This window comes from Cannabis sativa, chromosome 5, assembly GCF_029168945.1.
Source record: "Cannabis sativa cultivar Pink pepper isolate KNU-18-1 chromosome 5, ASM2916894v1, whole genome shotgun sequence".
Lineage (NCBI taxonomy): Eukaryota > Viridiplantae > Streptophyta > Magnoliopsida > Rosales > Cannabaceae > Cannabis > Cannabis sativa.
This window is the reverse complement of record NC_083605.1, coordinates 27,349,637-27,376,529: the sequence shown is the minus strand read 5'-3', so window position 1 is coordinate 27,376,529 and position 26,893 is coordinate 27,349,637. Positions and strand designations below refer to the sequence as shown.

Below are 26,893 nucleotides of genomic sequence, written 5' to 3'. Positions count from 1 at the left end.
TAAATACAGAGAATGTTCTTGGTGAGTATTTACTCTACTTGCTCTTATGCAGCCCAAGATTCTCGATCCCATTTAATGAGCTTTGAGGGGGTATTTATAGTGTTTTTGGTGGGGTGATCCCCAGAATTATCCTTACAAATGTATCTGTAAGTATCCATAAAGTTGGGCATTCCCAATGAATATACCACGAGTAATGCATGGTCAAATCCCTAGGTGTTGTAGGGCTTTTATGTGGAATGTCCTTATTGTCTTTTGACTGATGTGACTCTTCACAGTGTAGTCGTCGCTAGACTTAAATGATCATGACTTTGTAGCTGTTGGTTGGACGTTGTGTCGTCAGACTTTATTGCGCGTAGCAGTCCCAACACGCTTCCTCCCATGCGGCATTAAATGCGACTTGATTGCTCAGGAGAAACCTGACACTTCGCGGAGATGCCTTAACGTTACTTCGAGCTTCCGGGAGCATATGGGGTTCCATATGCCTTCTCCGGGAGCTACGTCCTGGAAGCCACCTTACGGCATAAAGACTTAGCAAATGTTTTTGGATTGTACATTGCTTGACCTACGTGTCCTTGTTTGGTTGGTCCACGTATATTGGGCAAAATCAGGGGCAACAGTAATTAAAAGAGAGAATAAATAAATTCTAATTACTTCTTAATTAATATTATAAACAACTAAAAAAATCACAAAGAATAATTTATTAGAATATTTAAAATTGAGAATAATTTAGAGACGTGACTTTTTTTTTTATATAATAATTTAAATTACATCAAAACTATAAATTTAAACAGAGTAATCACTTTTTTTTTAGTGTAGCATAATGATATTTTTATAATCAATTAATATAGTTTGTAGCTTGAAAGGTCATGAGTTTGAACGCATGATCTCTCCCTTTTTCCATCCCTCCTCCACTACTAAGCTAACCTTAGTGGCTTAATAGAGTAATCACTTTAAATAATAGTAATGAGAGATTGAGAAAAATCTTAAAAATTATGATGACGTTTGGTAACACTTTTTTAATCACTTTTCTATTTTTAAAATTGAAAAAGTGAAAATATTTTTCAAAAACATGTTCTATAAAACTATTTTCACTTTTTAATTTTTTAATTGAAAATCACAATTTTAAAAACAGAAAAAAGTTACATTCAATAATTTTTTTAAACAGTTTTTTTTCTTAATTAATATTTTGGACTCCGACCAGACCCGAACCCAAATCCCCCCACGGCCTTGGTGCTGAACCCGACCTCTGACCCGAACCCGAATTCCACCTCAGACTTAGACCCGACTTAAATAAATAAAAAATAAAAAAATAAAAATAAACTTTAGAGAATACATTTTTGTATTCTCGCTTTTAAAATTAAAAAACAAAAGTAATTACAGAACGCATTTTTATTTTTCAAAAATAAATTTTTTAAAACAAAAATTTTACTTTCATTTTGTGATTAAAAATTTAGAAAACAAAGGTGTTACCAAACGAAACTTATAGGTGGCGTTTGATAACACTTTTGTTTTCTAATTTTAAAAACAGAAAAATGAAAGTAGATTTTTTATTTTTAAAATTTTGTTTTTAAAAAATAAAAATGTGTTCTATAACTACTTTTGTTTCTAAATTTTAAAACCAGAAAAATGAAAGTAGATTTTTTATTTTTAAAATTTTGTTTTTAAAAAACAAAAATGTGTTCTATAACTCTTTTTGTTTCTAAATTTTAAAAACAGAAAACAAAAGTGTGTTCTGTAACCACTTTTGTTTTATAATTTTAAAAACACAAAACAAGCTTTCTCAAATATGTTACAAAAACCTTCGCCCGGTATCATTTACTAGTGTATATATATACTAGCAAAAAGCTACGTGCGAGGAACGTATACTAAATTTTATGCTAATTTTTTTCTATGTTATTTGAAAGTTATACAATTAAAAATTAAAGAAAAAATATTATTAGTTATTAGGGGAGATTATTATTATGTGTATAGGAAGAAAACACAAATTAATTAATCTTATAATCTTAACTTTAATCAAATAGGGTTCTAGATATATGAACAATAAATAATCACGTAAAAATCAAAAATAATTATTTGAATAAAGAATTCAATATACACAATTATATATATGAATCCCATTAATCAAAAATAATTATTCAATATATGAACAATAATTTATCACGCTATATGTTTCCCAATAAAGAAATCCACCTCCTCATAGTCAAAAATAAATAATACATGTAATACAGATCTTTGTAATGGATTACCTAAAAGAAACAAAACTTCAGTTACTATAATTGAAAAAGGTTTAAGTGAACTAAATAATGACTAAGAAGATCTAAATTACAAAATGAAAATAACATGTCTATATGTGTATGATTTTTTTGCTATATGAGCATGATTGATCTAAGAGAAAATAAATAAACCTATAAACATATAAATATACTTAATATTACTTTTGACAAAGAAACAATTCAATTATAAACAATTCTAAAGCTTGACAATTTAAACACACTAATTACTCATTAAATAACCATAATGTATACATCATGATAATTTTATTTTATTTGATATCAAATGATAGAGATTATTGAGGTTTTCAGCCATGGAAAACACACTATGATCAAAAAGGAATGCTCATAAATTGTATATTTCAAAGAAACCCTAATTTCCATGAATGTCCCTAATAAGATATAAACAATAAAGTTGTAAATTAAAAAAAAAAGTAGCAAAATTTCAGTTAATATAAGAAATAGAATAAATTGAAGATTTATACAATACTGGAATTTGAACTCTTAGAGACCATTAGCGAAGGGGCGAAACTCGTTAGATCCCCTAATAGAACACTACCTTAATGGTCTGAACACAAAAATCGTAGAAATCAAAATATGAATAAATTAGCATCATCAACAAAAAGAAAATTAAAAGGAAAAGACTTAATAATTACGTGACAAATAATTATTAATTGAATTAAAAAGTTAAGATTATAAGATTAATTTAAATTATTATTCATATATTGATTATAAGATTATTGCATATTGTTTTAGCTCTATTAGACAACCATATTTTCCCTCCTAAAAAGTCATTTTTTTTTATAATTGAAAGATGTGATGTCTGAGTAATTACATGTATCGTGTAATTGAAGATTTGATGTTGAGTAATTTACATGCGGTGTAATTCAAGATTTGATGTTGAGTCATTTTTTGTTTTTATTTAATGATGTTTCTTTTTTTTTTTTTTTTGGATTTAATGGAATTTATTTTATTTTTATTTTATTATATATAAATAAAAAGTGACCCATAAATTTTTGATAAACCATTTTATTTTTAATAATAAATCATTTTATTTTTAATGTCTATTCTATATAAAGTATACCTATATAACTGAAATTCTTGGTTTTTGAGAATTTTATGGGTGACTTTTAATTTTTATTTAATAAAATAATAAAATATTATTAATCTATAATAAAATAATAATAAATATCCTAAATTAAATATTTGAATTTGAACTGATATTAACAATCACCTCAATTAAATATCCTAAAACAATTGAATCAACCTCTGCCCTCAATTAAATATTCTAACACAAAAATACAGTATTATTCCAAAATGGCTAATACTGTTACCAATTTCCATCCAACTTCCTGTATTTCGAACCTGAAATTGATTAACCAAAACAAAAAAGAATGTTGGTAATGATTACTATGCCAAAACATATTCTTGTCGGTTTTCAATCTTGCTTAAAGTAATAAAGTCAACAAGTAAAGGAAGAAAGAATTGATCAAAGTACCAGGAAGAAGAAGTGTAAAGTCATCACATCCGAGACTAATATGACAAGGAAATAACAACCCGAACGTGGAAGTTTGTTAATCTTTGTTATCGCACTGAATACACATCTGCATTTTTATCGACGACGAGTTAAGAAAAAAGTCAATATTTTGATATGGTTGAGAAATCTGCCATCATAAAAGTTGGAACCTTTACTTACATGACGAGCATGAATGGGATGAATAACTTGAAGATAAGCAAGGCTGCCATCAAGAATGGCTGCAATTCAAGGAATATAATTTAATCTCAAAAATATCTCGCAAACAATACAATTAAAAAGTGGGAAATTTTAACCTTCACTTACATTGAAGATGGTAATGAATCGATAAACAGATGAAATCTCAAAGCTTGCAATACTCGCGAAATTTCCAGTTCCAAAGAAGGCCACATTAAATAACACCATCTTAATATCACAGGAATTAGCTAATCAGAGGCAGTTTAATGTTAAGAGTCATAATGTTAAGAGTCATTTGAACTGCTTATTTCCTTGATCTTTACTACATTGAAGTTCTGCTTTCCAATTCACTTTCTTTGTGTTTGATTTCTATTTTTTTTTTGTTTGTTAAATTACACTTATATTTGGAAAATACCAATTTTTGTATTTGTTTTTAATTAAAAGGATCACCAACAAATTTTATTTTAGTCAGAAAACCACCAAACGGGCTCGGCCATGAGATTGGGAGTTGTTGGCGGATCTACTTACAAAACCATCGTCTCTTTGACGCAATCTCACCAAACCTGATTTCTTACGATTTCCACCCAGAAGGAATCCATGGCGGACGATTCGCTCAAAAAGGCCGCCAAACAGCTCCAATCAAAGCCCCCAGTCGTCGCCAGTAAAGATGGTGGCGAACCTCCCGCTACTGGATCGGAAAAACCTCCGTCGCCTCCTCCGCCGGAAAAACCGTTGCCTGGGGATTGTTGCGGAAGCGGCTGCGTTCGATGCATATGGGATATTTATTACGATGAAATTATATTTATCCAGGATCTTAGATCTACTCACAAGTATGTTGATTTAACAACCTAATATTGAACTTCTAAAACGATGAACTAAACACATAAAAGTTAAGAATAACTTACAGTGATTGCAGCGGAATTAATGTCTCCTTCCACTCAGATCTCTAACCCTTGATTCCTGTCTGTAGCAGAGTATAATCAAGATCTGAGCCCGAAAGTTCTTCAGTTGGATGTGATCCTTCACAGTCTTCCAAACTATAATGAGGTACTGAGTGATGTGTGTGGGCACTTCTCTCTCACTAGGAATTTCGAAATTTCTCTCTTGTTTTCTCTCTTGATTTCGTGTGACACACAATGCAAAGCAAAGCTTTCTCATGCACAAGAAGAGTAGAGAGGGGTGGCTATAAATAGGAAAAGGGAAGAGCACAACTTTCCAAATAAACAGTTTCCTCTTTTACTGTGTAATTGAATAACTGCCTTATTTAGTGTGATTCACCACTTTCCTATTTAGGCTAGGCTTTGATTAGCAATTATATGGCAAATTAAATTGAAAATAATAATTGGGAAACATGCAATCATGTGGCCAGCCATGGTGTGTATGGGCCTCACATGGATTTTGCAAATATTTCCTCAATTTTATTTCTATTTCTCCAAAAATGCCATTTTTCCAATTCTAATCATTTAAATGCCAAAACTAATTATTTAATTACTAAAATAGATTATTAAATAATATTGCCATTTAGAATAATTATTAATTTAGACATGGAAAGTCTCATAATTAATAATTAAACCTAGAAACCCTTTTATTTACAATTTCATCCCTAAACTGTGAGAATTCACAAATTAGACATAGTCTAACTTTTAGAATTATAATTGATTAATCATAAATCAATTATAGAGTCTTACAAACAGTATAGTCTCAACTAGAATGGGGACCATGGATCTATATTCTGAGCTTCCAATAAGTTGAACCGATTTACCAAGTAAATCCCTAACTTATTAATTCCTCGTTGAATCCACTCTTAGAACTTGGAATTGCACTCTCAGACTTATATAGAGCATATCATATGTTTCACGATATCAATATGCTATCTCATTTAACCATTGTTATAATCTTAATGTGATTTAGAGATCCTCTATATAGATGATTTACATCGAGACGAGACTAATTTACCGTTTACACCCCTCAATGTATTTTGCCCATTTGAACACTTAGTTACCTGTAAATGATGTTTTAGTGATCTAATATATAGTCACTGAAACAAGAGCTCATCCATTTACTTCTATTTAACTAAGCTCAAAAGGAATCATCACTTTACTTCTATACACCAGTAGAAGCTATAGATTTCTATATTTATGTTTAGCACTCCCATTCAGTTATGCTATCATATTCCCAAAATATATGTATTATCCTGACTCAAAGGTAGGCTTTAACTAATAAATCAAAGAACAAGAATAGCACTCCTGAGATTGAGCCTAAGCATATCAGGATTTAGATTCTCTTAATCTAAGATCAACTTCTGACATTGACTTGGAAAGATACAACGGTAAGTTTACAATATCTTTAACCAAGTTCAATATCGGTCCAGTCCAATGCATACTCCATGCATTCGAAACCAGTATACTTTGCCAATGTTCTGGAAAGAACATAACACTTACTCCAAGTGTAAGTATACTTCATCGCTGATTATCACATCAGTGTAAATTCAAAACACTGATGAACAGGGACCAAATCTTTTGAATCATATAATCACAATCACATTCCACTGTATTGACGATACTGTAATTGTGAATAACTATATGTTCTGGATTTAACTGATTTTGTGCATATATCAAGTATATGTATTAAACCATAAACATGTAACATACATGTAATCATACTTCACTTCTAAATTGATAACTAATCAGATTGTAATGAGTTTTATTTAGGGCATAAAACCCAACAGCCTCCTCCGCCGAAAAAACCGTTGCCTGGGGATTGTTGCGGAAGCGGCTGCGTTCGATGCATATGGGATATTTATTACGATGAACTTGAGGATTATAACAAGCTTTACAAAACGGATTCGAAGCCTTCGTGAGAAGAAATCAAGATTGATTTGGTTTTTTATACTTCGAAATTTGTTAAATTAATGTTTTAGTTGAGTTGATTGATTTAATTTTGCTGAAGCACTTTGTGTAAAGATTGAAGTTGAATTTGATTTAATTGAACAATAATAAGGTTTCTGCTTTGTTTTTCTTTTGTATGATCATCATATCAAGCAGGATTTATAAGTTGATGTGTAAATAAAAAAAAAACTGCATTGGAAGTATGTACAGCATACTGGCATGGTTTTCTTCGAGTTTTCCTGTTTCCCAATCGAATTAATCTCGACCATGATCGCTACTCCACAGAATTTGCTCATCTATCTTGCTGAAATTGTCATCGTCAAGACGCTTCCATGTCTTGATCTGCTCCACTCCCATCCAAGCATTTTCTACTTTACCCAATTCTACTAATATAACCCTTGCTCTCCTAGGCCACCCGTACTTTCCATAGCTGTAAAATTGGATTCGTGCAAAGTAGAGTAGAATTTAAAAGAATTCAACAGAACTTATCAGAGAGTAAATTCATTGCATTAGGCCAACCTTGATTGACAGATTGCCTTTACCTTTTCGTATTAATTTTGTAAATAATTATTAGGTTTAGTAATATTCTAATCACTCGTGCAGCAAAGAAGGGGAAAAAAAGGGTTAGTTAGAATCAATCAAACGATAAATTTTTTTGTAGCTGTTTTTATCTTTTTTTTTTATTTATTTTTTTTTTTGTTATTTAGCTTTTGTTTTATTTTTTATCTTTTTTTTATTTATTATTTAGTTCGCCATAAAGAATTTAAAAATTAAATATCTATGTATTCCTTTTCCTATTATTATTTATATCATAGCTAGATGAGAATAATAATATATGTCATCAACCCAAAACCTATTTATATTTCATCTCTTCTCTGTCTTTTTTCATTCCAATATATATAACAGAATCATATACCCTCTAATTTTTTTGTTGGCCGTTACACCGCTTCTTTTCTTCTCCAGATTTTTCTCTCTGCTTATTCTCCCAAGTAATGTTAATATTCATCACTTTAATATCATTTTTTTATTTTTTTTTTGAATAAAGATAAATATGAAATTTTAATGTTAATATTCATCGCTTCTTCATTTGTTTCTTTTAAGAAGAATATATCTTCATCATGCATCTCTCATATTTCGTTTTCGTTTCTATTGTTTCTATTAAATTTCTAAAACAGTAATAACATTGATTGATTGTAAATTAAAAGAAAATATAAAAAGAAAGTAGTTGTAACAATTTATTGTGAATAATGAATATTGTCCAAATATTATATTCAAAAATAATGAATATTGTCAAAAATAAAACTCTATACTATATTTAATCATATAGAGTTTTTCTTTTTTGATCTAACCGTTTCATGTAAGTATGGATTTTATGAATTATTATTATTTAAATTTAATGTCTGCAATTACTTTATTACACCATCTTTTCTTACTTGTGTAGATTGGATTCTTACAACATTTTCTGCATTAGCATAATGACACATGGTAAGATGTCATACACAAAATACCTAAAACTTAAAAATGTATTTTGTTTAAGAGAAACTAATACATATGAAATTAATGTTTATAATTTAATTTTACAAGATCGTGACAGAGAACCTTCAAAGCGAATTCCATATAAAGATTTACCAATCGAAAAAAAGAAAGCAATATGTAAAAAACAAAGAGAGAGATACGCTAGACAAAAAGCATTTAAGATCAATAACATTAGTGTAAGTAGTAATCCTACCATATTGATCTTCACACATATATTGCTGAGAATACGCCAACGTCAAGTCAACAACAAACAAAAAGACTGCGAAATGACTCCACTCACACTACCATAAATGAAGATGAATGTTCTTGTGGAGATAATGTTTCTACCAATGTCGACTGTGAAACTAATTTATTTGTAAATTCATCATCTTCGAGCAATGTCAATTTCAATCAGGTTTGCATTTGTCCCATATTTTTTTTTTCAAAACTCAGCTACTTCATTCACGTGATGAAACTCCCTATGATTATTTTGGATGTTGTTTTTGATAAATATTAATATATATAATCAGAACCCAAATGAATTTGTCAGTATCAATCTACAATAAAAGAGTAACAATACCTCGTAGCGGTAAGGGACACTTTAAATTTATAATTAAAATCAATATGTTATGTGAGTTGGAATTTGATACCTAATTATTATTTTACAATAAAAAAGGTCTACATCTTCATTCCTCACCTCGATTTCGTCAATTGCTAAAAGAGGTGCCATCTGAAGCATTTTCTCTACCATCCGTCCCTCGATGCAAACATTGCAAAGCGAAGCGTTTCATTCATGAAACAACAGGCTTTTGTTGTGCCGATGGAAAAATTTATCTCGCAACAAACGATGTGCCGAATGAACTTTATGAATTGTTTACTTCCAGTAGCGAAGAATCTACACATTTTCGAACATACATTCGAACTTACAACAATAAATTTGCTTTTACATCAATGGGAGTTACTTACGACAAATCAATGTGTCGAAGGAATAAAGGAATATATACTTTCAGAAGCCAAGGGCAAATCTATCACACAATCAATAATTTACTACCATCTGATGGACGTCCCTCTAATCTGCAACTATATTTTTATGACACCGAGAATGAATTGGAGCACCGACTTAATGATTCAAAATGCAGATTGGATCCATCTGTTACAACTCAACTTATGAATATCCTTCGAATCAATCCGTATTCTATATTCTTTCGTTCACTTGGAGATTTGCCAGATTTGGAAACACAAATAATTCAAGTAAGAGAAGATGTTGGGCTAGATCAGCGTGTATTCAATGCTCCTACATCCTCACAAGTTGCAGCAATTTGGGTGGAAGATGATGAAGGGTATCAACAAGGAGGGCGTGACATTTTTGTGTATAATCATGATGGTGGAAAACATAAAGTTCAATATTACTACGGCTGTTACGATCCATTACAATATCCAATTTTATTTCCTCACGGAGATTGTGGTTGGCATCAACACATAAAACGAATTGGAGGACACACAACCAGATCCAATGTTCGTAGCCCAACAATAGATCCTCAACAGTCAACCACTGTAGAAGAATTACTTGCCGCTGAAGAACGAGGTTAGATTGTAAAATTTTAAATCTCATCAATGTTTTATTCACTGTGCACACCATATTTAGTAACACTTCCTTCTCACTCAACTCCTGTAGTATCAAACCGACAAAAAAAGGAAGCAGTAGTTTCGTGTCGCGAATATTATTGCTTCAAATTACAAATAAGAGAAGATGCACGATCAATTTTGCTACTCTCAGGACGACTGCTACAACAATATGCCGTAGATATGTATGTCAAGATTGAGACATCAAGATTAGACTATTACAGAAATGAGCAACAACATATTCTATTCGAGTTGTATAAAGGTTTAGTTGACACAGTAACGCTTGGAGAAAGAGATGCTTCTAATGTTGGCAGAAGGATAATATTGCCCTCTTCTTTTATTGGAGGTCCACGAGACATGAGAAAGAGATACATGGAAGCTATGGCTTTGGTTCAGCGATGTGGAAAACCGGACATTTTTTTAACGATGACTTGCAACCCAAACTGGAAAGAAATTACCAATGAACTAAGCCAACATGAAGAAGCTCAAAATAGACCCGATTTAGTTGCTCGAGTATTCCATGCCAAACTGGAAGAATTAAAAGATAAATTATTTAAACGTGAAATATTCGGCAAGGTTGCCGCATACGTCTATGTTATTGAGCACCAAAAAAGGGGCCTACCACACACCCATTTTTTAATTATCCTACAAAGCGATTGGAGATTACATGCACCCGAATCTTTTGATGAGATAGTATCAGCGGAGATTCCTGATAAAAATACAAACATGCACTTGCATAACGCTGTTGTGAAACACATGATGCATGGACCATGTGGAGATTTGAATCGATCAAATGTTTGCATGAAGTGGCAATCCTCCACGTTGCAAAAGTAATTATCCAAAAATTATGCACCTTTTACGTCTGTTGGAAATGATTGCTTCCCAATATATAGACGCCGAAACAATGGAACGCACGTGAAGCGTGAGAGGCACACACTTAGACAATCGTTGGGTCGTCCCATACAACCCGTATTTGCTTGCAACCTTTGACTGTCACATTAATGTTGAAATTTGCTCTACAATAAAGGCTGTCAAGTACCTGTACAAGTACATTTATAAGGGTCATGATCGTGTTGCTTTCAACTTAGTATCTGAACCAAGAAATGACGAAGTTGATGAAATTCGCCAGTTCCAAATGGCCCGATGGATTGCAAAGACTCCGAAGTTATGTGGAGAATATATGGGTTTATTGTTAATGAGATGTACCCGTCGGCATTTATAGTTTGCATCCGCACCTCGAGCATCAACACCCAAGCAACTTTCGCAGCGTATCAAGACCTATCGAACATTGCCACTTCAGAACATTTTAAAAAATGAATGCTAACAGAATTTTTTGTATTGAATCGAACTGATCAAAATGCAAACGCATTACTATACAAACAAATCCCAGAAAGCTATGTTTGGAACCAACAACACAAGATATGGTCTACTCGAAAAAAAAACAGTCATAGGACGTATTGTAACAAAAGAATCCATTCGAGGGTGAGAGATAATATCGACGCATATTGTTGAACCATGTAAGAGGGCCGTTGTCATTCGAAGATCTAAGGACAGTGAACGGAGTTCTGGCCCCAACGTATCGTGAGGCAGCGACGATGCTTGGGCTGTTACAAAGAGACAACTGCTTGGAAGATTGTTTACATGAAGCATCTCTATACAAAGCGCCTTCGAGTCTGAGACGACTATTCGCAACGATATTAGTTTATGGCAATCCAACGAACCCTAGAGACCTATGGGAACGTTACGAGGAAGAAATGTCTGCCGATTTGAAATCTGAAGAAGATTCTCTATCTATCATGAGAAATAAAGTTCTAAAGTCCATCTCTTCTACAATAGAATCCATGGGAAAAGACATCAATTCCTACCAAATTTTCGACGAGGACATCTCGTTCGATGACGATGAAGAATTTCAATCTAGAGAAATCAACGATGAATTGGGAGTTGAAATACCCGAAGAAGATATAACAGCCTTCCCACTCCCTAAATGCAGAAAGCAACGACAAGTGTATAATACGTTGATGGAACATATTTCATCAAACAAAGCACAAGCGTTCTTCGTAGACGGCCAAATGAGGGACAGGAAAAACATTCTTATATAGAGCTCTATTAGCAACAAGAAGATCGAGAAACCTTGTGGCACTTGCAACCGCTTCATCGGTGTTGCCGCTTCCATTCTCCTGTGGGGTCGTACAAGACATTCACGTTTTAAGCTTCCACTTGATGCCAACGAAACAACCTCATGTTCCGTTAGCAAACAAAGTTCTCTTGCAAACCTTCTACGAGCATCGAAATTAATAATATGGGATGAGGCTCCAATGACAAGAAAACAACACATAGAAGCATTGGATAAAATGCTACGAGACATAAATGATTCTGACACACCTTTTGGTGGAAAGGTAATTATTTTTGGAGGAGGTAAATTCTAGCTTGGTTCACTCATACTTGTGGCCCACCTTCACCAAGTTCCACCTAATTGAAAATATGAGAGCAAGACTGACCCAATATTCTCTCGACTACATATTGTCGGTCGGCAATGGAATGCCACCGATCACCGTCAATGACACCTTACAAATCCCAAGTAATATGTTCATTCCTTATCACGACGACAACACATCTTTAAACCTCCTAATAGAAAATGTCTTCCACAACATCCATCACTACCCGTAAAAATGTGTCTACCATGATGAATCGAGCTATATTAACACCAAAGAACTCTTTTGTCGATGAAATTAATTTGATGTTAATTGCACGTTTCCTCGGAGAAGCACATCACTACTACAAGCCGAGATGAGGCTATAGATACCACCGAGCAACCGCTATGGAAGATTTCTTAAACACTCTTACACCAAACGGCCTTCCTCCACATGAATTGCAACTAAAGAGGAATTGTCCAATAATGTTGCTTAGAAACATTAATCCTTCGGATGGACTCGCAATGGAACCCGTTTGATTTGTCGAGCATTTGAACCAAATGTGATGATGCCGAAATTGCCGTAGGACACCATAGAGGAAAAAGAGTCTTTATACCAAGAATACCATTCTTACCTCAATGTGGATGAAAATAGCGGCTTTCCATTTAAACGAACACAATTCCCCATAAGATTAAGTTTTGCTATGACAATAAACAAATCGAAAGGCCAAACGTTAGATTATGTTGGAGTTTATTTGCCACAACCTCGTTTTTTCACACCTGGCCGCTATATGTGGCATTGTCAAGGGCAAAAACATCGTCTACAAAGGCGTGTATTAATACGACCTGTGACCACAGGCCAGCACGATAAGGACTACACCAAAAACATAGTCTACACAGAGTTATTAGAATTATCAAGTTCAAACTAATTTGAAGCAATAACCCGTACTTATTTTTTTTTTATTAGAATATCAACAGAGCTGAGCTCTTTAGCTGAGTAGCAAAAATTAACTTAAATAAGTATATAAAAAAAATATTATTATAAATGGATAAAGCGAGTTAATCACACTCTACTAACCGTAACTCACACACATTTTTATTTTTCATTTATTTATTTTGATAAAAAATAATTAATATTTTTATCTTTTATTTTTTACATTTATTTATTAACTATCATTTCACTCGCACTTAATATTAACTATCCTTCTTCTTTTTCATACATTATATTAAAAATAGAATATAATGTATAATATGATAAATAGTAAATGAATAGAATATGATAAATCCTATTTCGAAGAGTATTATAGTATAAAGAATACAATTTGATAGTTTATAAAGTTTTGGGTGAAAAATAAAAATTATGTTATTTAATTAGCAAAAAAGTGTTATTTTAAGTTTAGAATTTAAGGGGATTAATTCTAACTTTCATATATTTTTATTTTTATTTTTTTAGTAATATTTAAAATGTAAATATGTAGGATTGAACTTTGGAACATTCAATAATTTTAAAATGTTTTACTAATTAATTCAATTAAATTAATATTTTAGATAAAAATAATAAGAATATATTGCGTTAAACAAGTATTAACTATCATTTCACTTGCACTTAACAGTATTAACTATCCTTCTCTTTTTCTCTCGTAAATTTTTTGTCTTCTTTTCAATTTCAATTTCATTATTATTATTATGTTTTTGGGTATCTTTAATTTTTTTTTTCTTTTTTGTTCTTTATGATTTTGGACTAGCAAAATGACCTTCATCGCAATAAACTCATCATTCAATTGGCCCTAAAGAAAAGACCTTTGGGTAACATATAAAACAATATTTTCCTCTTGATATTTCTTTTAATGTTCGTTTACTCTTCAATTTTTTTTAACAAAAAAAAACCCAACTTTTTTCACATGGTCCGGATTTCAAGGATCAATTATCATATACATTTTCAATTTTCTAATTTATTTTATTCTTTATTAAATACTTTTTCATATAAAGTTTTTTATTACATGTCATGTGACGCATGTCATAAAAAAATAGATTTATACAATCGCGATGAAAAAATCATATGTGACAAGCTAACATGCGTCAAGAAGGATTTCCTACACCACGGTATATTACAAAAAACATATGATGTTATTGAAATTAAGTTAAAATAAAACAATATACTAACAATCTTATAATGCATTTTACATCATATAAGATATATTGAACTTGATGACAATACAAAGAGCCTATCTGCTATCATGTTCGCAGATATTGTCGAAAAAATATTTTCGTGTAATGCTGCCCAACTAATGAACTATACTGCAGAGGTGTAGTTTTTAAAAAATTAAATAGTTTTACATGCCTTTCATAAGTTGATTTTTTTAATTAAATAAATTATGCACATCATGTCTAATCATCTTAAATGAAAATACATCACTGTTTGCAGGAACACCGCCGCTTTGTCGACACTACCATAATCAATTTATCAAAGAAAAAATGGATAATCCAGATATATGCGGACCCGGCTAGAATGAAAAGTGCAAAATACAAAAATTACACTATTGTCTCTATCAAAGAAAATGAAGATTGAAATCCACCAATGACTATCATTAGTTTTCTTATCTACAATTTTAAGACTAATGCTATCTTCAATTATCAACAATTTAGAGATTGATTTTTAATTTTCTTTTTATCTTACCCCCATTTAAGTAATATTTCTTTAAGTATTGGAATCAATTTTTAGTTTATTTTTGGATTAACTTAAGAACATATTTAAATCATTAAGCTTTCTTAAACACTAATATATTGCATTCAGTATTCAATAATAATCTCACTTTCAAATAACATAAAAAAAACCTAGCATAAAATTTAATATACGCCTCGCACGTATTGCTATAGTCAAACTTATAGATATTATGTTATATTTGGTATAGAAGGCAAAGGCAAAGTAAAACGACTGATGAATTAGTTGTCGTTAGAATATGATCTCTCTCCTCTTCCTCTGCCTGCTCCAAAACTCATATATCGCCCGAAGATCCCTTTCTCTTTCGATTGTCTATTGTTTAGGGTTTCTCTTTCATCGATCGTTCTCCATCGTTTCAGGATTCTAGGGTTTCAAACCTAAGTTCCAAACATTAATATTTTCATTCGGAGAGAAAGAGATGGTTCTGTCGCAGAAGCTCCACGAAGCCTTCAAAGGAACCGTGGAGAGAATCACAGGCCCTCGAACAGTCTCCGCTTTCAAAGAGAAGGGTGTTCTCAGTGTCAGTGAGTTTATCACTGCCGGTGATAACCTTGTTTCCAAATGTCCTACCTGGTCATGGTAATTGTTTCTTCTCCAAGTTTCCCCATTCGTAAATTTTGTTGCATCTCGTGTTACTATTTAGGGTTAAGGATGATCCAATTAAGCCTTATTTACAACCGTTTGTTTTTAGATTAAATTTTAAGCCTCATTTAGGGCATTCGAATTTATTTTGGGGTTGACTTTGAAAGCTCGATTATAAACTTGTAAAGCTTGGTCTATTGTGGGTTACATCATTGGGGTGTTACTAAAGGTGTTCAATTTAAATATGATGTTTACTGTTAAATTAGGTCTTTTTTCTCTCTCAAAAATGTAATTTTAGAATGTTCCGTTTCTGATTAATTCCATTAGTTTTGTATCGTTGCTCTAATAGCTTCCGCAAGCCTGGAAATATTTTCCAGAGCTATTGGTATTTGCTAGAAGCACCTGCGACCATCTAGTCCTTATATTTTTTACCGTATACATCCAACGAAAATAGTAGACATAGTTTGTTACACTTTCATTTGCTACTGAAGGGTCTTTGAAATTTATTTGCTTGTTTAGGTTATTATTCATCTTTGGTTTCAAGTGGGTTTAAGGCACTATGATCTTATCTTCTTCATGGGTTTTCATCTTGTTAGGGAATCGGGTGAGCCAAGCAAGAGGAAGCCATATTTACCAACTGAAAAGCAATACCTTATAACTAGAAATGGTATGGTTGCATAATCAATATTATGATAGAATATTAATATTACGTAGGCTTACTCTAGTTTAACAAATTGTAGAAAGAAAATCACACTTTCATTTATTTATAATGATTATTGCACTGTGTACAATCTAATCCTGGTTTCTCTTGAAACCAAGTAAACGCTACTGAATGGTTTTTCATCTCTTGCTCAGTCCCTTGTTTGCGAAGAGCAGCATCTGTTGAAGAAGAGTATGAAGCTGCAGGAGGGGAAGTACTTCTTGATGATGAAGATAATGATGGCTGGTTGGCAACCCATGGGAAGCCAAAGGGTAGGTTATAGTAAAAAAATATTAATTTCTCGTTTAATAATAGATGTTTACTCATACTGTCTCATACTTTTTAGAGGGTAAAAGTGAGGAGGATGAAAACTTGCCCTCCATGGAAAATTTAGAGATCAGCAAGAACAAAGCTGTAAAGTTGACTCCCTGTATTTTGGCGGGGATGACGATGAAGATATTCCTGACATGGCTGATTATGAAGATCATGATAACGTTATTGAAAAGTGATCCTGTAAGTGTCTAATTTCTTTTTTTCAGTACGTATACACTATGCTTTCATGTGGCCCATATGTATGAATATAATGTCTGCTTTGTACATTTTAGTTTTTATCGATTGAGCTAAATTACTGCATTTGTTGTTACACTTTAATATAATTCATTTTATTTATTTACAGGCAACCTTGCAGCCTACATATCTTGTTGCTCATGAACCTGATGACGATAATATTTTACGCACCCGAACCTATGATGTCAGCATCACGTGAGAATGTCTTTATTATTATTGTTAATTTTTTTTATCAAGGAGTCAGTTTCTTATCTTGTTAGAAGCCTATACTATCTGAAGACAGTCAAATGTTGATGTAATAGTTTTGTCTTTACTATCTTGTAGTTGCATTTTGTTAGGGAGTACTAGAAATAGTATCTTATTTTTGAAGGTTAGGAATTGTAGTATAGAAAATTAGCACTAATATCTTCTTGGGTTCTGTTTCATCTGTGTAGGTATGATAAATATTATCAAACTCCTCGAGTGTGGCTTACTGGTTATGATGAGGTTTGTTTTGTACTTGTCTTCAGTTGTAATTTGCAAAAAGTATATCACATGTTTTTTCGTTACTACGTTATAGATTTTATTACTGTCATTGCTTGTCCGACTAGATTCTTATTGCTGTCATTGCTTGTCAGATTAGATTCTTATTGCTTTCATTGCTTGTCAGACTAGATCTTAACTTGTGAGATGTAGTCAATAAAATTTACAGCTTTCAACTCCAAGGGGTGGTTTAGTGGTAAGGAGAAGTGTTGGAAAGTGCTAGTAGTGCATTTGTTCCAAGGTTCTAATCCCCACAAGCTCAAAATCCTTGGGGCCGCTAGGAGGACTCCCTATCGAATTGCTAGGACCAAAACTTAAGAAACAAATAAATAAAGTTTAGAAATTCCAAATCTCTTTCTGTTTCTATGAATCTTTCATGTCCGTTATGCTTGGTTAGTTTACATTATGAGCCAATAACTTGATGTTATTTTGGCCTATGAATGTCCTAATTTTTTTATTATTTCTCAATGAAAATGCTTGTGCAACTGATCATGCCCATCCCTTGCTCTCTTAGTCAAGGATGCTTTTACAACCAGAGCTTGTACTTGAAGATGTCAGTCAAGATCATGCCCATAAAACTGTGAGTGCTCTACATGAGCTTACATTTAACATTTTACTTGAACTTCCTCTGGGGAGTGCGCTGTTTTGTGGAGCTATAAAGAAAATGGATTTAACTTATGCCTTTGATTGTATTAATGGTCATTCATAACAAATGCAGGTCACCATTGAGGACCATCCTCATTTGCCTGGGAAGCATGCCTCTGTTCATCCTTGTCGACATGGAGCAGTGATGAAAAAAATCATTGATGTGCTCATGTCACGTGGTGTTGAACCTGAAGTTGACAAGTAATTTTTCCCTTAATACATCTGTTCAACTTTTAACAAAATAATAATAAATAAACTTGTACAGACATCAAATTTGTTAGAGTTGAGTGATATACCTTGTTAGATTGATTTTGATCACATGTTAATGAAATTCATTATTGCAGACTAGCTTTTTTCTCATTGAATGATGAACGTCTTATAACAAAGTAACTAAAATAACTGAAAAGTAAAAATTCTGCATGTCCACACCTTGTGGTGGGAAACTAGATATATTAAGACTAGAATTGACAAATTGATTGTAGTTTATGCATTTGTATATAATTACATGTGGTAGAATAATTTCAGTTCACATTATTATTCAACCGTAAAATTTTGAAAACTAACAATTATTATTTTCTATTGGTGATAGGTACCTTTTCTTATTCTTGAAATTTGTTGCATCTGTGATTCCAACTATTGAGTATGACTACACCATGGACTTTGATCTTGGCAGCTCCAGCAACTGAGCCAAAGAAATTTCGAGTAAGACGGGATCTATGTTTGCTTAATGTTATTGGCATAATTGAAGTGATTATCTCTGATTTTGTCCTTTGCTTCTGAAAGGGACTCAATTTGTGGTCTGATGCTTTGCCGAAGCCAAACCCAAGTACATACAAACTGTGCATATTTTCACTTGTCCTGCTCCAAAAGTGTACATGGTACTCCCCGTCAACTGATGGAAACGGGGTATAATCACTTCTACCCCATGCTATAAATTAGTGCGTGGATAATATTATTTGTAGATCTGTCAAACATGTCAAAGCTCAATTTTCATGTAATAGGTTTTAGAATAATCTGATCTGCCTTGTCAATTATCATTAGCTATTATTTGTTTAGCTGTTTTAAGTAAAGGGTACATATTACTAGTCGTTAACTTTCGCCAAAAATATTACTTGGATCTAATACTCTTCTAAGTTATTTGGAACATGACTAGTCGTGTTATTTAGCTATTTTGGCCAGTGCGACCTTGTTGATGTAGTGCTATTTAGTGACTTTGGCCATTGCGTTCATATCTATATTTTATTTCTATATATATGAAACTAGTTAATATAGTTATAGCGGTTAATTTATTTTTTTAATATTATAATAAATAGTTACTTAAAAATATAATTCTATATAGTAAAATTATAAATATATTATCTTATTTTATATTATTTTAAATAATTTACTGAAAACTAAATGTACAATTTTTTAATTATTATTTAGAATTATTATATTAAGAAACTTAAAATTTATTATATGTAGTATTTTAAATTGTTTTGTTAAAAGAAATTATTTTTATAAAAATAAATAAATAAGATGGTATAGAAAAAAATTATGGTGTTTCTCATAATGTGTATTATTTTTCGTACTCTACTGATTATTCAAAACTATTGTTATTATTGTATTTCATTTGTTGTCTTATTTATTATTTCAGGCGCTTATTCGTTCATTATCGTATTTCACCTATTGTCTAATCACGGTTTTGCATTCCTTGTTATTACCGTAGTTTACTTGCAGTCGTCACTATTGTATTTTTCAAATCTATATCTTAATTTTAGATTTCATCTCGAATTTTAAATATTTTTTAACATTTTAAGGACATTAGAGAAAATTCATTAGTTTATTCTTTTATTATTAATTAATAATATGTTTTAAAAAGTGATTATTATTTGAAATTTTTACACTAAAAATACAAAATACATATTTTATTACTAAAATACTACCACACGTGTTAAGCTTTACATTTCTTACTCTTCAACTTTATTTTATTTACAAGTTTTACCACTTACACACACATTTCGTACACGCATCACTACACGTCACGTACTTGACTATTGACCTCTATCATATCAATCATCCATCATGTTTCTTCTCTTTTTCTCTTAAAAACTTTTTCCTCTTTTATTTTTTATTTCTTTTTAGTTTTTTTTTTCTTTTTTTTTTAAAAAATATCAACCTATCATAGGCCGAACTTTTTCTTCTCCATGATCCCAACTCCATTTTTCCTCTTCTTTTTGTTCTTCAAATTTTCTTTCAACTCCCATTAATTCGAATCGCATAACCGTTTTCTATCCTTTTTATTTTTCTCTTAATCCATATATAAATATAGTTGTAACTCGTTCTTCATCAACTCCTTGTCCGTTCACAAGAAAAGGCTTTACAAATGGGATTGAAATCTTTCAGCTAATAGAACAATGGTAAACGACACTCGTTGTTAACGGGAGGATGACTCTACGATTTTGCTCCTCCATTGCCTCTAAACGTAAGCATGACCTCCTCCAAAGAAGAAATCGAAGGTGGTCCATCCAGGAAAAAATTCCTCAAGATGTTTCTCAAAAAAATAATCAAGTTGGTGGTGGTCTTCTGATCTCGCATTTTTTTCTGGGTTCTTTTTGTAGTTTCCTCCTTTTTTGCAGATTTTTTTCGTATTTGAGCATTAGTGTGTTTTGTGATCGATTTTACTATTTTAGGTTTTTCCTTTTAACATTTGTTTTTGTTTTGTTTTGGTTTTTTAGGGCTTCTATTTTTTTAGTTTAATTTATATGCCTTCTATTATGGGTTTTTCATTTTCGTTATTGCTTTAGTCTTAATTTCCTTTTCGTTTCATTTTGTTGTTTTTTCTTTTTTTTTTTCTATTTTTTATTTTTCCAAATGTGTTATTGTTTTTTCATTTCATAATTTCTTCATTTGATTATTTCTCATTTTGTAATCAGTTTTTTCATAGTTTTTGTAATAGTGTAAACACCTCTCGTATGTATTTTTTTTAATATGTTTTTTATCTAGTTCATTTCCTATCCATTTTTATATCATCAATGGTGTAACAATTAGATTTACCATAGATGTTGATGTTCAAAGAGTTTTTCCCTGTATATTTTTAGTTTGTATACAGCTGTTTATGGATTTTGCCTTATTTTCACAGCTTCGCTACTTCGCATATGTTATTTCATTATAAAACTAATATGCAACTATTTTGCACAAAACTTACTATGTATAACTACTATTTCTTAATCCCCGTCAAATTAAATTCTTGCATAGATATATAAACTAACATAAAACGATAATGCAACTATAAGGCAACCAAAACAAAAAAATAAACAAAAGACTTACTACGTAATCTGGTTGTACCTTAATTCAGAATTTACTCTTCCTTATTGTTGTTTCTAAAAAAATATATATATTGGAAAACCAGTAATCAATCAAAATGCAAATCCGTATATAACGTAGATGTATTATTCATGAGGTTTTTTTTTTTTTGAGTTTTTTAAAAAATTTTTTTCACATCATACATTGTTTTGGATTTGGTGGGAGCTTCAGATTTGTTTGTTCGATCTACATTCTTCATGAATATAGATTTCGATATTAGGGGGAGTTATTTTGATCGAATAAAATCAGAAAACTTAAATGTGTAATTTTAGTTTCTTCACAGCTTTCTTCGATATCTTTTTTTGTCATTTTCCTGTTTAGATCATTGCGGTCTTCTTTTCTCAGTTAGATTTTGCCAATTAATATGTTGTATTTCTTTATCGTTTTGGATTTCATTTTGGTTATTTTGCTGGGTTTTGAAAAATAGATTGCGTATTTTCATGTGGATTCCTTCATTGGTTCAAGCTCTCGTACAATCAAGGCTTAGTGCATGTGGTATTTCCATATAAATATTTGTATGTGCGATTCGTATAAATGTTTAATCAGCATTTGGCCCAAAGTACTTTTGTCAATTTTTTTTTTTCCTTTTTTGTATTTTTCTCGTTTTTTTCCCTTATTATTTTTTAAATATCTTAATTAGAAGAAAGAAAAAATATAAAAAATGTGATATTTTAGTTATGAGAAAAGAAAAATACTTTTAAAGAAATTTTACAGAGTACCATGTCACCGCTTTATGTCTCCATTACTATATATAGATATATACGTATATAGATTTATATATATTGATTGATATTTGATATGTATGTATATAAACGAAATTCTACGATTAATGTTATTATATTTTGATTTAAGATTTTAATATTTTTTTTTTGGAATTTATTTTTATTTTTGAACTTTTTTAAAAATATTTTATATTTTTTATGGAAAATATAAAGATAATAGTAAAATTATTATCAATTTGTAGATTTATACTTTTTTTATAGAAAAGAGCACTAGATAATATAGCCGCTCTTACGCGCGGCTCTTTTAATTTTTTTAGTATAATATTAAAAATATTAATACAATAAATAATAATTTAAAAACGTTTCAATATTTTAATAATATTTAAAGTTGCATTATCTTATTTTCATATTATGTATTATTAATTTTGTTATATTAAAAATCTCCTAAGAATATCTTTAAAAATATCTCACCATGCATATTATTAATATTAATTACTAATTATTATATTTCTTCTTAATATTTATGAGGTTGATAAAATTTTGTTCCTATTCTATTATTTACTATTTATTGATATAATATATATTTTTTTATAATTGATAATTGTTAGAAAATGAACATTTTAAATTGCTAATATAAAAATGTGCTATACTTTTTCGAAGAACTTACTTAGCTTTAGAGTCCCCAAAGGATTAAAAATTCATAAATAACTTGTTATAGTAAAAAAATAGAGTGCTATTATTATTATTATTATTTTAATTAAACACTCTTCACCTTATAATATATCATCTTTATATTATTATAAAGTCATTTAAGTGGTCGACCTCGAGGAATAGACGAGTTAGAGAAACAAACCCGCACTTCGCAAATGCGAGTGTTTTAAATTATTTATTTTCGTAGTTTAGATATTTTTTTATCTCATTCCTTTATTAATGTTTATTTTATATTTATTGTTCAAAGTTGACCGAGAGTTTTCGGCAAGCTATTAAAATATGATTATAATAAAGAAATTGCAGTAAGAAAGTGAGATGGCAATGTTTTTACGATAGTTGGGCGTTAATCGAGCCTTAGTCCACGAGTCTACTTATTATTAATGGAGGTATTTAATACAGATTCCACACTTTCGAGAGAATGTCTTTCTCTTAATGATACAGAGAATGGTTCTTGGTAGAGTATTTTCTCTTCTTGCTCTTTTGCAAACCAAGATTCTCGACCCCATTAAATCGAGTTTGTGGGTATTTATAGTGTTTTAGTGGGGTAATCCCTAGAATTGTTCTTACACATGTATCTCGTAAGTATCAACATAAAGTTGAAGCATTTCCAATGAATATACCATGGGTGATGCATGGTCAGAATCCCTAGGTGCTATGGCTTTTATGAAGAATGTCCTTTTTGCACTTATGATTGACGTGACTCTTCGCAGATGCTTGTAGCCGTCGCTAGACTTAAATGATCATTACTCTGTAGCGCCGCTTTGTTCTAGGGTTAAATGCTCGCTCGCACTTTATTGCGTGTTACGCTCTCAACACGCTTCCTCCCATGCAAACATTAAATGCGACTTGATTGTTCAGAGAGTATTCGACATATCCCGTGAGAGCCTTCACGCTATACTAGCTTCCACGGAATACCTTGTACTCCGGGTGCTCTCCTCCGGGACCCATGCTAACAAGCCGCTTCCTTGTGGCGATATTGACAAAGACTTAAGTAAATGTTTACAAGTTAACTCGATCCACGTGTCCCCTCTCGACTCGGTCCACGTATTTGGCGAATTAGTCTGAGCAACAATTGTTATTAATAATCTTGTCAAATAAAATATTGTAAAAATTAAAATGATAAAATAAAAATATTTAAAATTTTAAAATATCTAATTTAGTGAAAATATTTAAAATTAAGTACAAATGTATCCTTAGAATATGTATTACAAAAATAGAATAAATCAATAATTCAAATTTGAGACCTATATTATAGGTGTACAAACAAACTATTTTAGATCTTATTTTTAATTGATATTTTATTATGAAATTTCAATATTCATATATCATAAATATTTTTAATTAATATTTATTAAATCTAATTACTATTGTTGCCCCCGATTTTGCCCAATGGTATTCAACGTGGACCAACCGTACATGAGAGACCACGTAATGGACACGAAGGTCTTAAACATTTCTAAATTAATGGCTAAGTCTTTGTAAAGAAAGGCGTTATCCCAGGAGTTACCTCCCGGAGAAGGTATACAAAGTCCTCTATGCTCCGAGAGAGCCCAAGCGATATCAAAGCACCTCCCAGGAGATGCTCGGACTTCCTCTCGAGCGGTCATCTACGCATTTAATGCCGCATGGGAGGAAGCGTGTTGGAACCGGCCACACGCAATAAAGTTTGACGTACACAACCCCCGATCTCGCACCGACAAGGCTGCAAATGATCACTTAAGTCTAATGATTTGCTAGCACCGTGAAAGAATCACACTCCCCCCCCCCCCCCCCCCCCCCCCCGGTCAAAAAGGCAATAAGGACAATCCACATAAAATCCCTACAACACCTAAAGTGGATTTGACCATGCATTACCCATGGTATTGCTATTCATCGGGAATACCCAACTTTATTGATAAATGTGACGAAATACATGTACTATAATTTTGGGAATCACCCCACAAAAACACTAATAAATACCCCCTACAAAGTTCTCATATTAATGGGGCTCGAGAATTTTGGGTTAGCATAAGTGCAAGAAGAGTAAATACTCACCAAGAACATTCTCTCGTATTAAATACACTCATAAATATATAGACTCGTGGTATTCTAAGGCTCATTAACGCCCTGCCCACATAAAAATCCTTCTCTTAATTTCTTGACTCTCTTAATTCTCTTATTATTTTATATGGTTGCCAAAAACCTACCTCGTCAACATTTTGGTGCTTTCTATTGAGAGCCGAAGTGAAAGCTTCCGTAACACATCACAATACGTTACAACAATGGTGGGAAACTTCGAAGCTTAACTCGTATTTCAACCTCGCCCTCTAGAAGATGCTCAAGATCCAAATGAGGAAGACGTAGCCTCAAGAGCAGTGAGGGCTCCGAGGAAGAAGAAGGAATTCCCATGATGATTACGAGGGAAACCTCGATGAGATACCGCCTACGATGATGGTAGCTACTACGGAGTTGGTGCTTCTAAGACAAAAGGCCGTCGATCATGAATGTCAGGAATTTCGTAGCCCTTGTGAAAAAGCACAAAACCAAAAGATGCAAGAGGTACGTCATGGTCAAGCTATGCAAAAAGCCATGGAGGCGGGGCCGGCATCCACGTGCACCCCATGCAAGCCATGTCCGCCGGACTTGGAAAGCGGAACCAGAGGAATCCTCACCAAGTACCCAACGGAAAACCTAGGGAACCAAGCCCTATAAGGTATCCCGCTGAAGGGAACCAAAAGAATAACCCTACTTCTACCCCTGTGAGAAAGAAAAAGGCGCAGGATCCGCGAAAGGTTCGCTCAGATTTCCCGAAAGTGGAAAGGTCCATGCAGGGGGCAAACTCCAAAAAATAGGAAGCTCCTTGGCCCTCATGATCGAGAGGACCGAAAAGCATTTCGAAGTGCATACCAGGAGCCCGGAGGTAGAGGAAGAAGAGGACCGTAAATGCCCTCCCGTCGATTTGAGAAATCAAATCAATGGGAATCAAGGTGATTCTCCGGGATCACCTCGACCAAAAGAAATACGAGCCCGCGGTCTCTACTTCGGAACCGTTGCCCCTAATTTTGCCCAATATACGTGGACCAATCGACGAGGACACGTGGATCAAGCAATCTCACAATATTTGCTAAGTCTTTATGCCATAAGGAAATGTCCCGGACGTAGGTCCCCGAGAAGGCACGTGGAACTCAATATGCTCCCGTAAGCTCATATAACGCTAAGGCGTTTCCGCGCGGTGTCGTTCTCCCGAGCAATCAAGTCGCATTAAATGCCGCATGGGGAGGAAGCGTAAGCTCGGGACTGCTACACGCAATAAAGTCCGACTCGGCACAACCTCCAACTAGCGCCGCCACAAAGTAATGATCATTTAAGTCTAGCGACTGCGCTACACCGTGCGAGTCACGTCAATCAAAAGGCAATAAGGGACATTCCACATAAAAACCCTACAAAGCACCTAGGGATTTGACCATGCATTACCCATGGTATATTCATTGGGAATACCCAACTTTATGGATACTTACAAACATATTGACTTGTAAGAACAATTATGGGGATTACCCCACCAAAAACACTATAAATACCCCCTCAAAGCTCATTAAAGGGGATCGAGAATCTTGGGTTGCATATGAGCAAGTAGAGTAAATACTCACCAAGAACATTCTCTGTATTTATAAGGGTGAAATTCTCCCAAGTATAATCTGTGTATTAAATACACCCATAAATAACAAAGACTCGTGGACTAAGGCTCATTAACGCCCCAACCACGTAAAAATCCTTCTCTCGCTTTCTGCCAAAATAGCAAAATTTCAATAATTTTGTAATATTTTATTAGTTGCCGAAAATCTCTAGTCAACATTTTGGTGCTTTCTATTGGAGTAGCCGAAGAAAGCCACCGTAAACAAACACTTGACTTCACAAACATGGTGGAGACTAGAAGTACTCGTCGGCCTCGCCCTCTTGAAGACGCTCAAGACCCGAATGAGG

General features: G+C 32.5%; 2 protein-coding genes and 1 long non-coding RNA gene across 3 annotated transcripts; 2 read left to right on the top strand and 1 right to left on the bottom strand.

Moving 5' to 3' along the window:
* Nucleotides 1-3,576: 3,576 nt before the first annotated feature.
* Nucleotides 3,577-4,209, bottom strand: LOC115716921 (uncharacterized). Its single transcript, XR_004011631.2, has 4 exons — nucleotides 4,111-4,209; nucleotides 3,967-4,025; nucleotides 3,769-3,874; nucleotides 3,577-3,635 (listed from the first exon to the last, which is right to left on the bottom strand). It is a non-coding gene; the product is annotated as an uncharacterized LOC115716921 (long non-coding RNA).
* Nucleotides 4,210-4,578: 369 nt separating this feature from the next.
* Nucleotides 4,579-11,229, top strand: LOC133038246 (uncharacterized). The gene is made up of 4 exons (XM_061116336.1): nucleotides 4,579-4,726; nucleotides 9,061-9,969; nucleotides 10,060-10,802; nucleotides 11,035-11,229. The coding sequence occupies exons 1-4, from the start codon at nucleotides 4,579-4,581 to the stop codon at nucleotides 11,227-11,229; spliced, it is 1,995 nt and encodes a 664-aa protein (XP_060972319.1).
* A 4,104-nt stretch (nucleotides 11,230-15,333) lies between these two features.
* LOC115716619 (autophagy-related protein 3) lies at nucleotides 15,334-19,384 on the top strand. Its single transcript, XM_030645454.2, is given in 12 exon segments — nucleotides 15,334-15,718; nucleotides 16,318-16,388; nucleotides 16,577-16,693; nucleotides 16,768-16,848; nucleotides 16,851-16,924; nucleotides 16,926-16,934; nucleotides 17,098-17,183; nucleotides 17,423-17,474; nucleotides 18,025-18,090; nucleotides 18,229-18,356; nucleotides 18,745-18,857; nucleotides 18,939-19,384. Coding segments are annotated over 11 exon segments (942 nt in total). The 5' UTR covers nucleotides 15,334-15,557; the 3' UTR covers nucleotides 18,842-18,857; nucleotides 18,939-19,384.
* The last annotated feature ends 7,509 nt before the right edge of the window (nucleotides 19,385-26,893 follow it).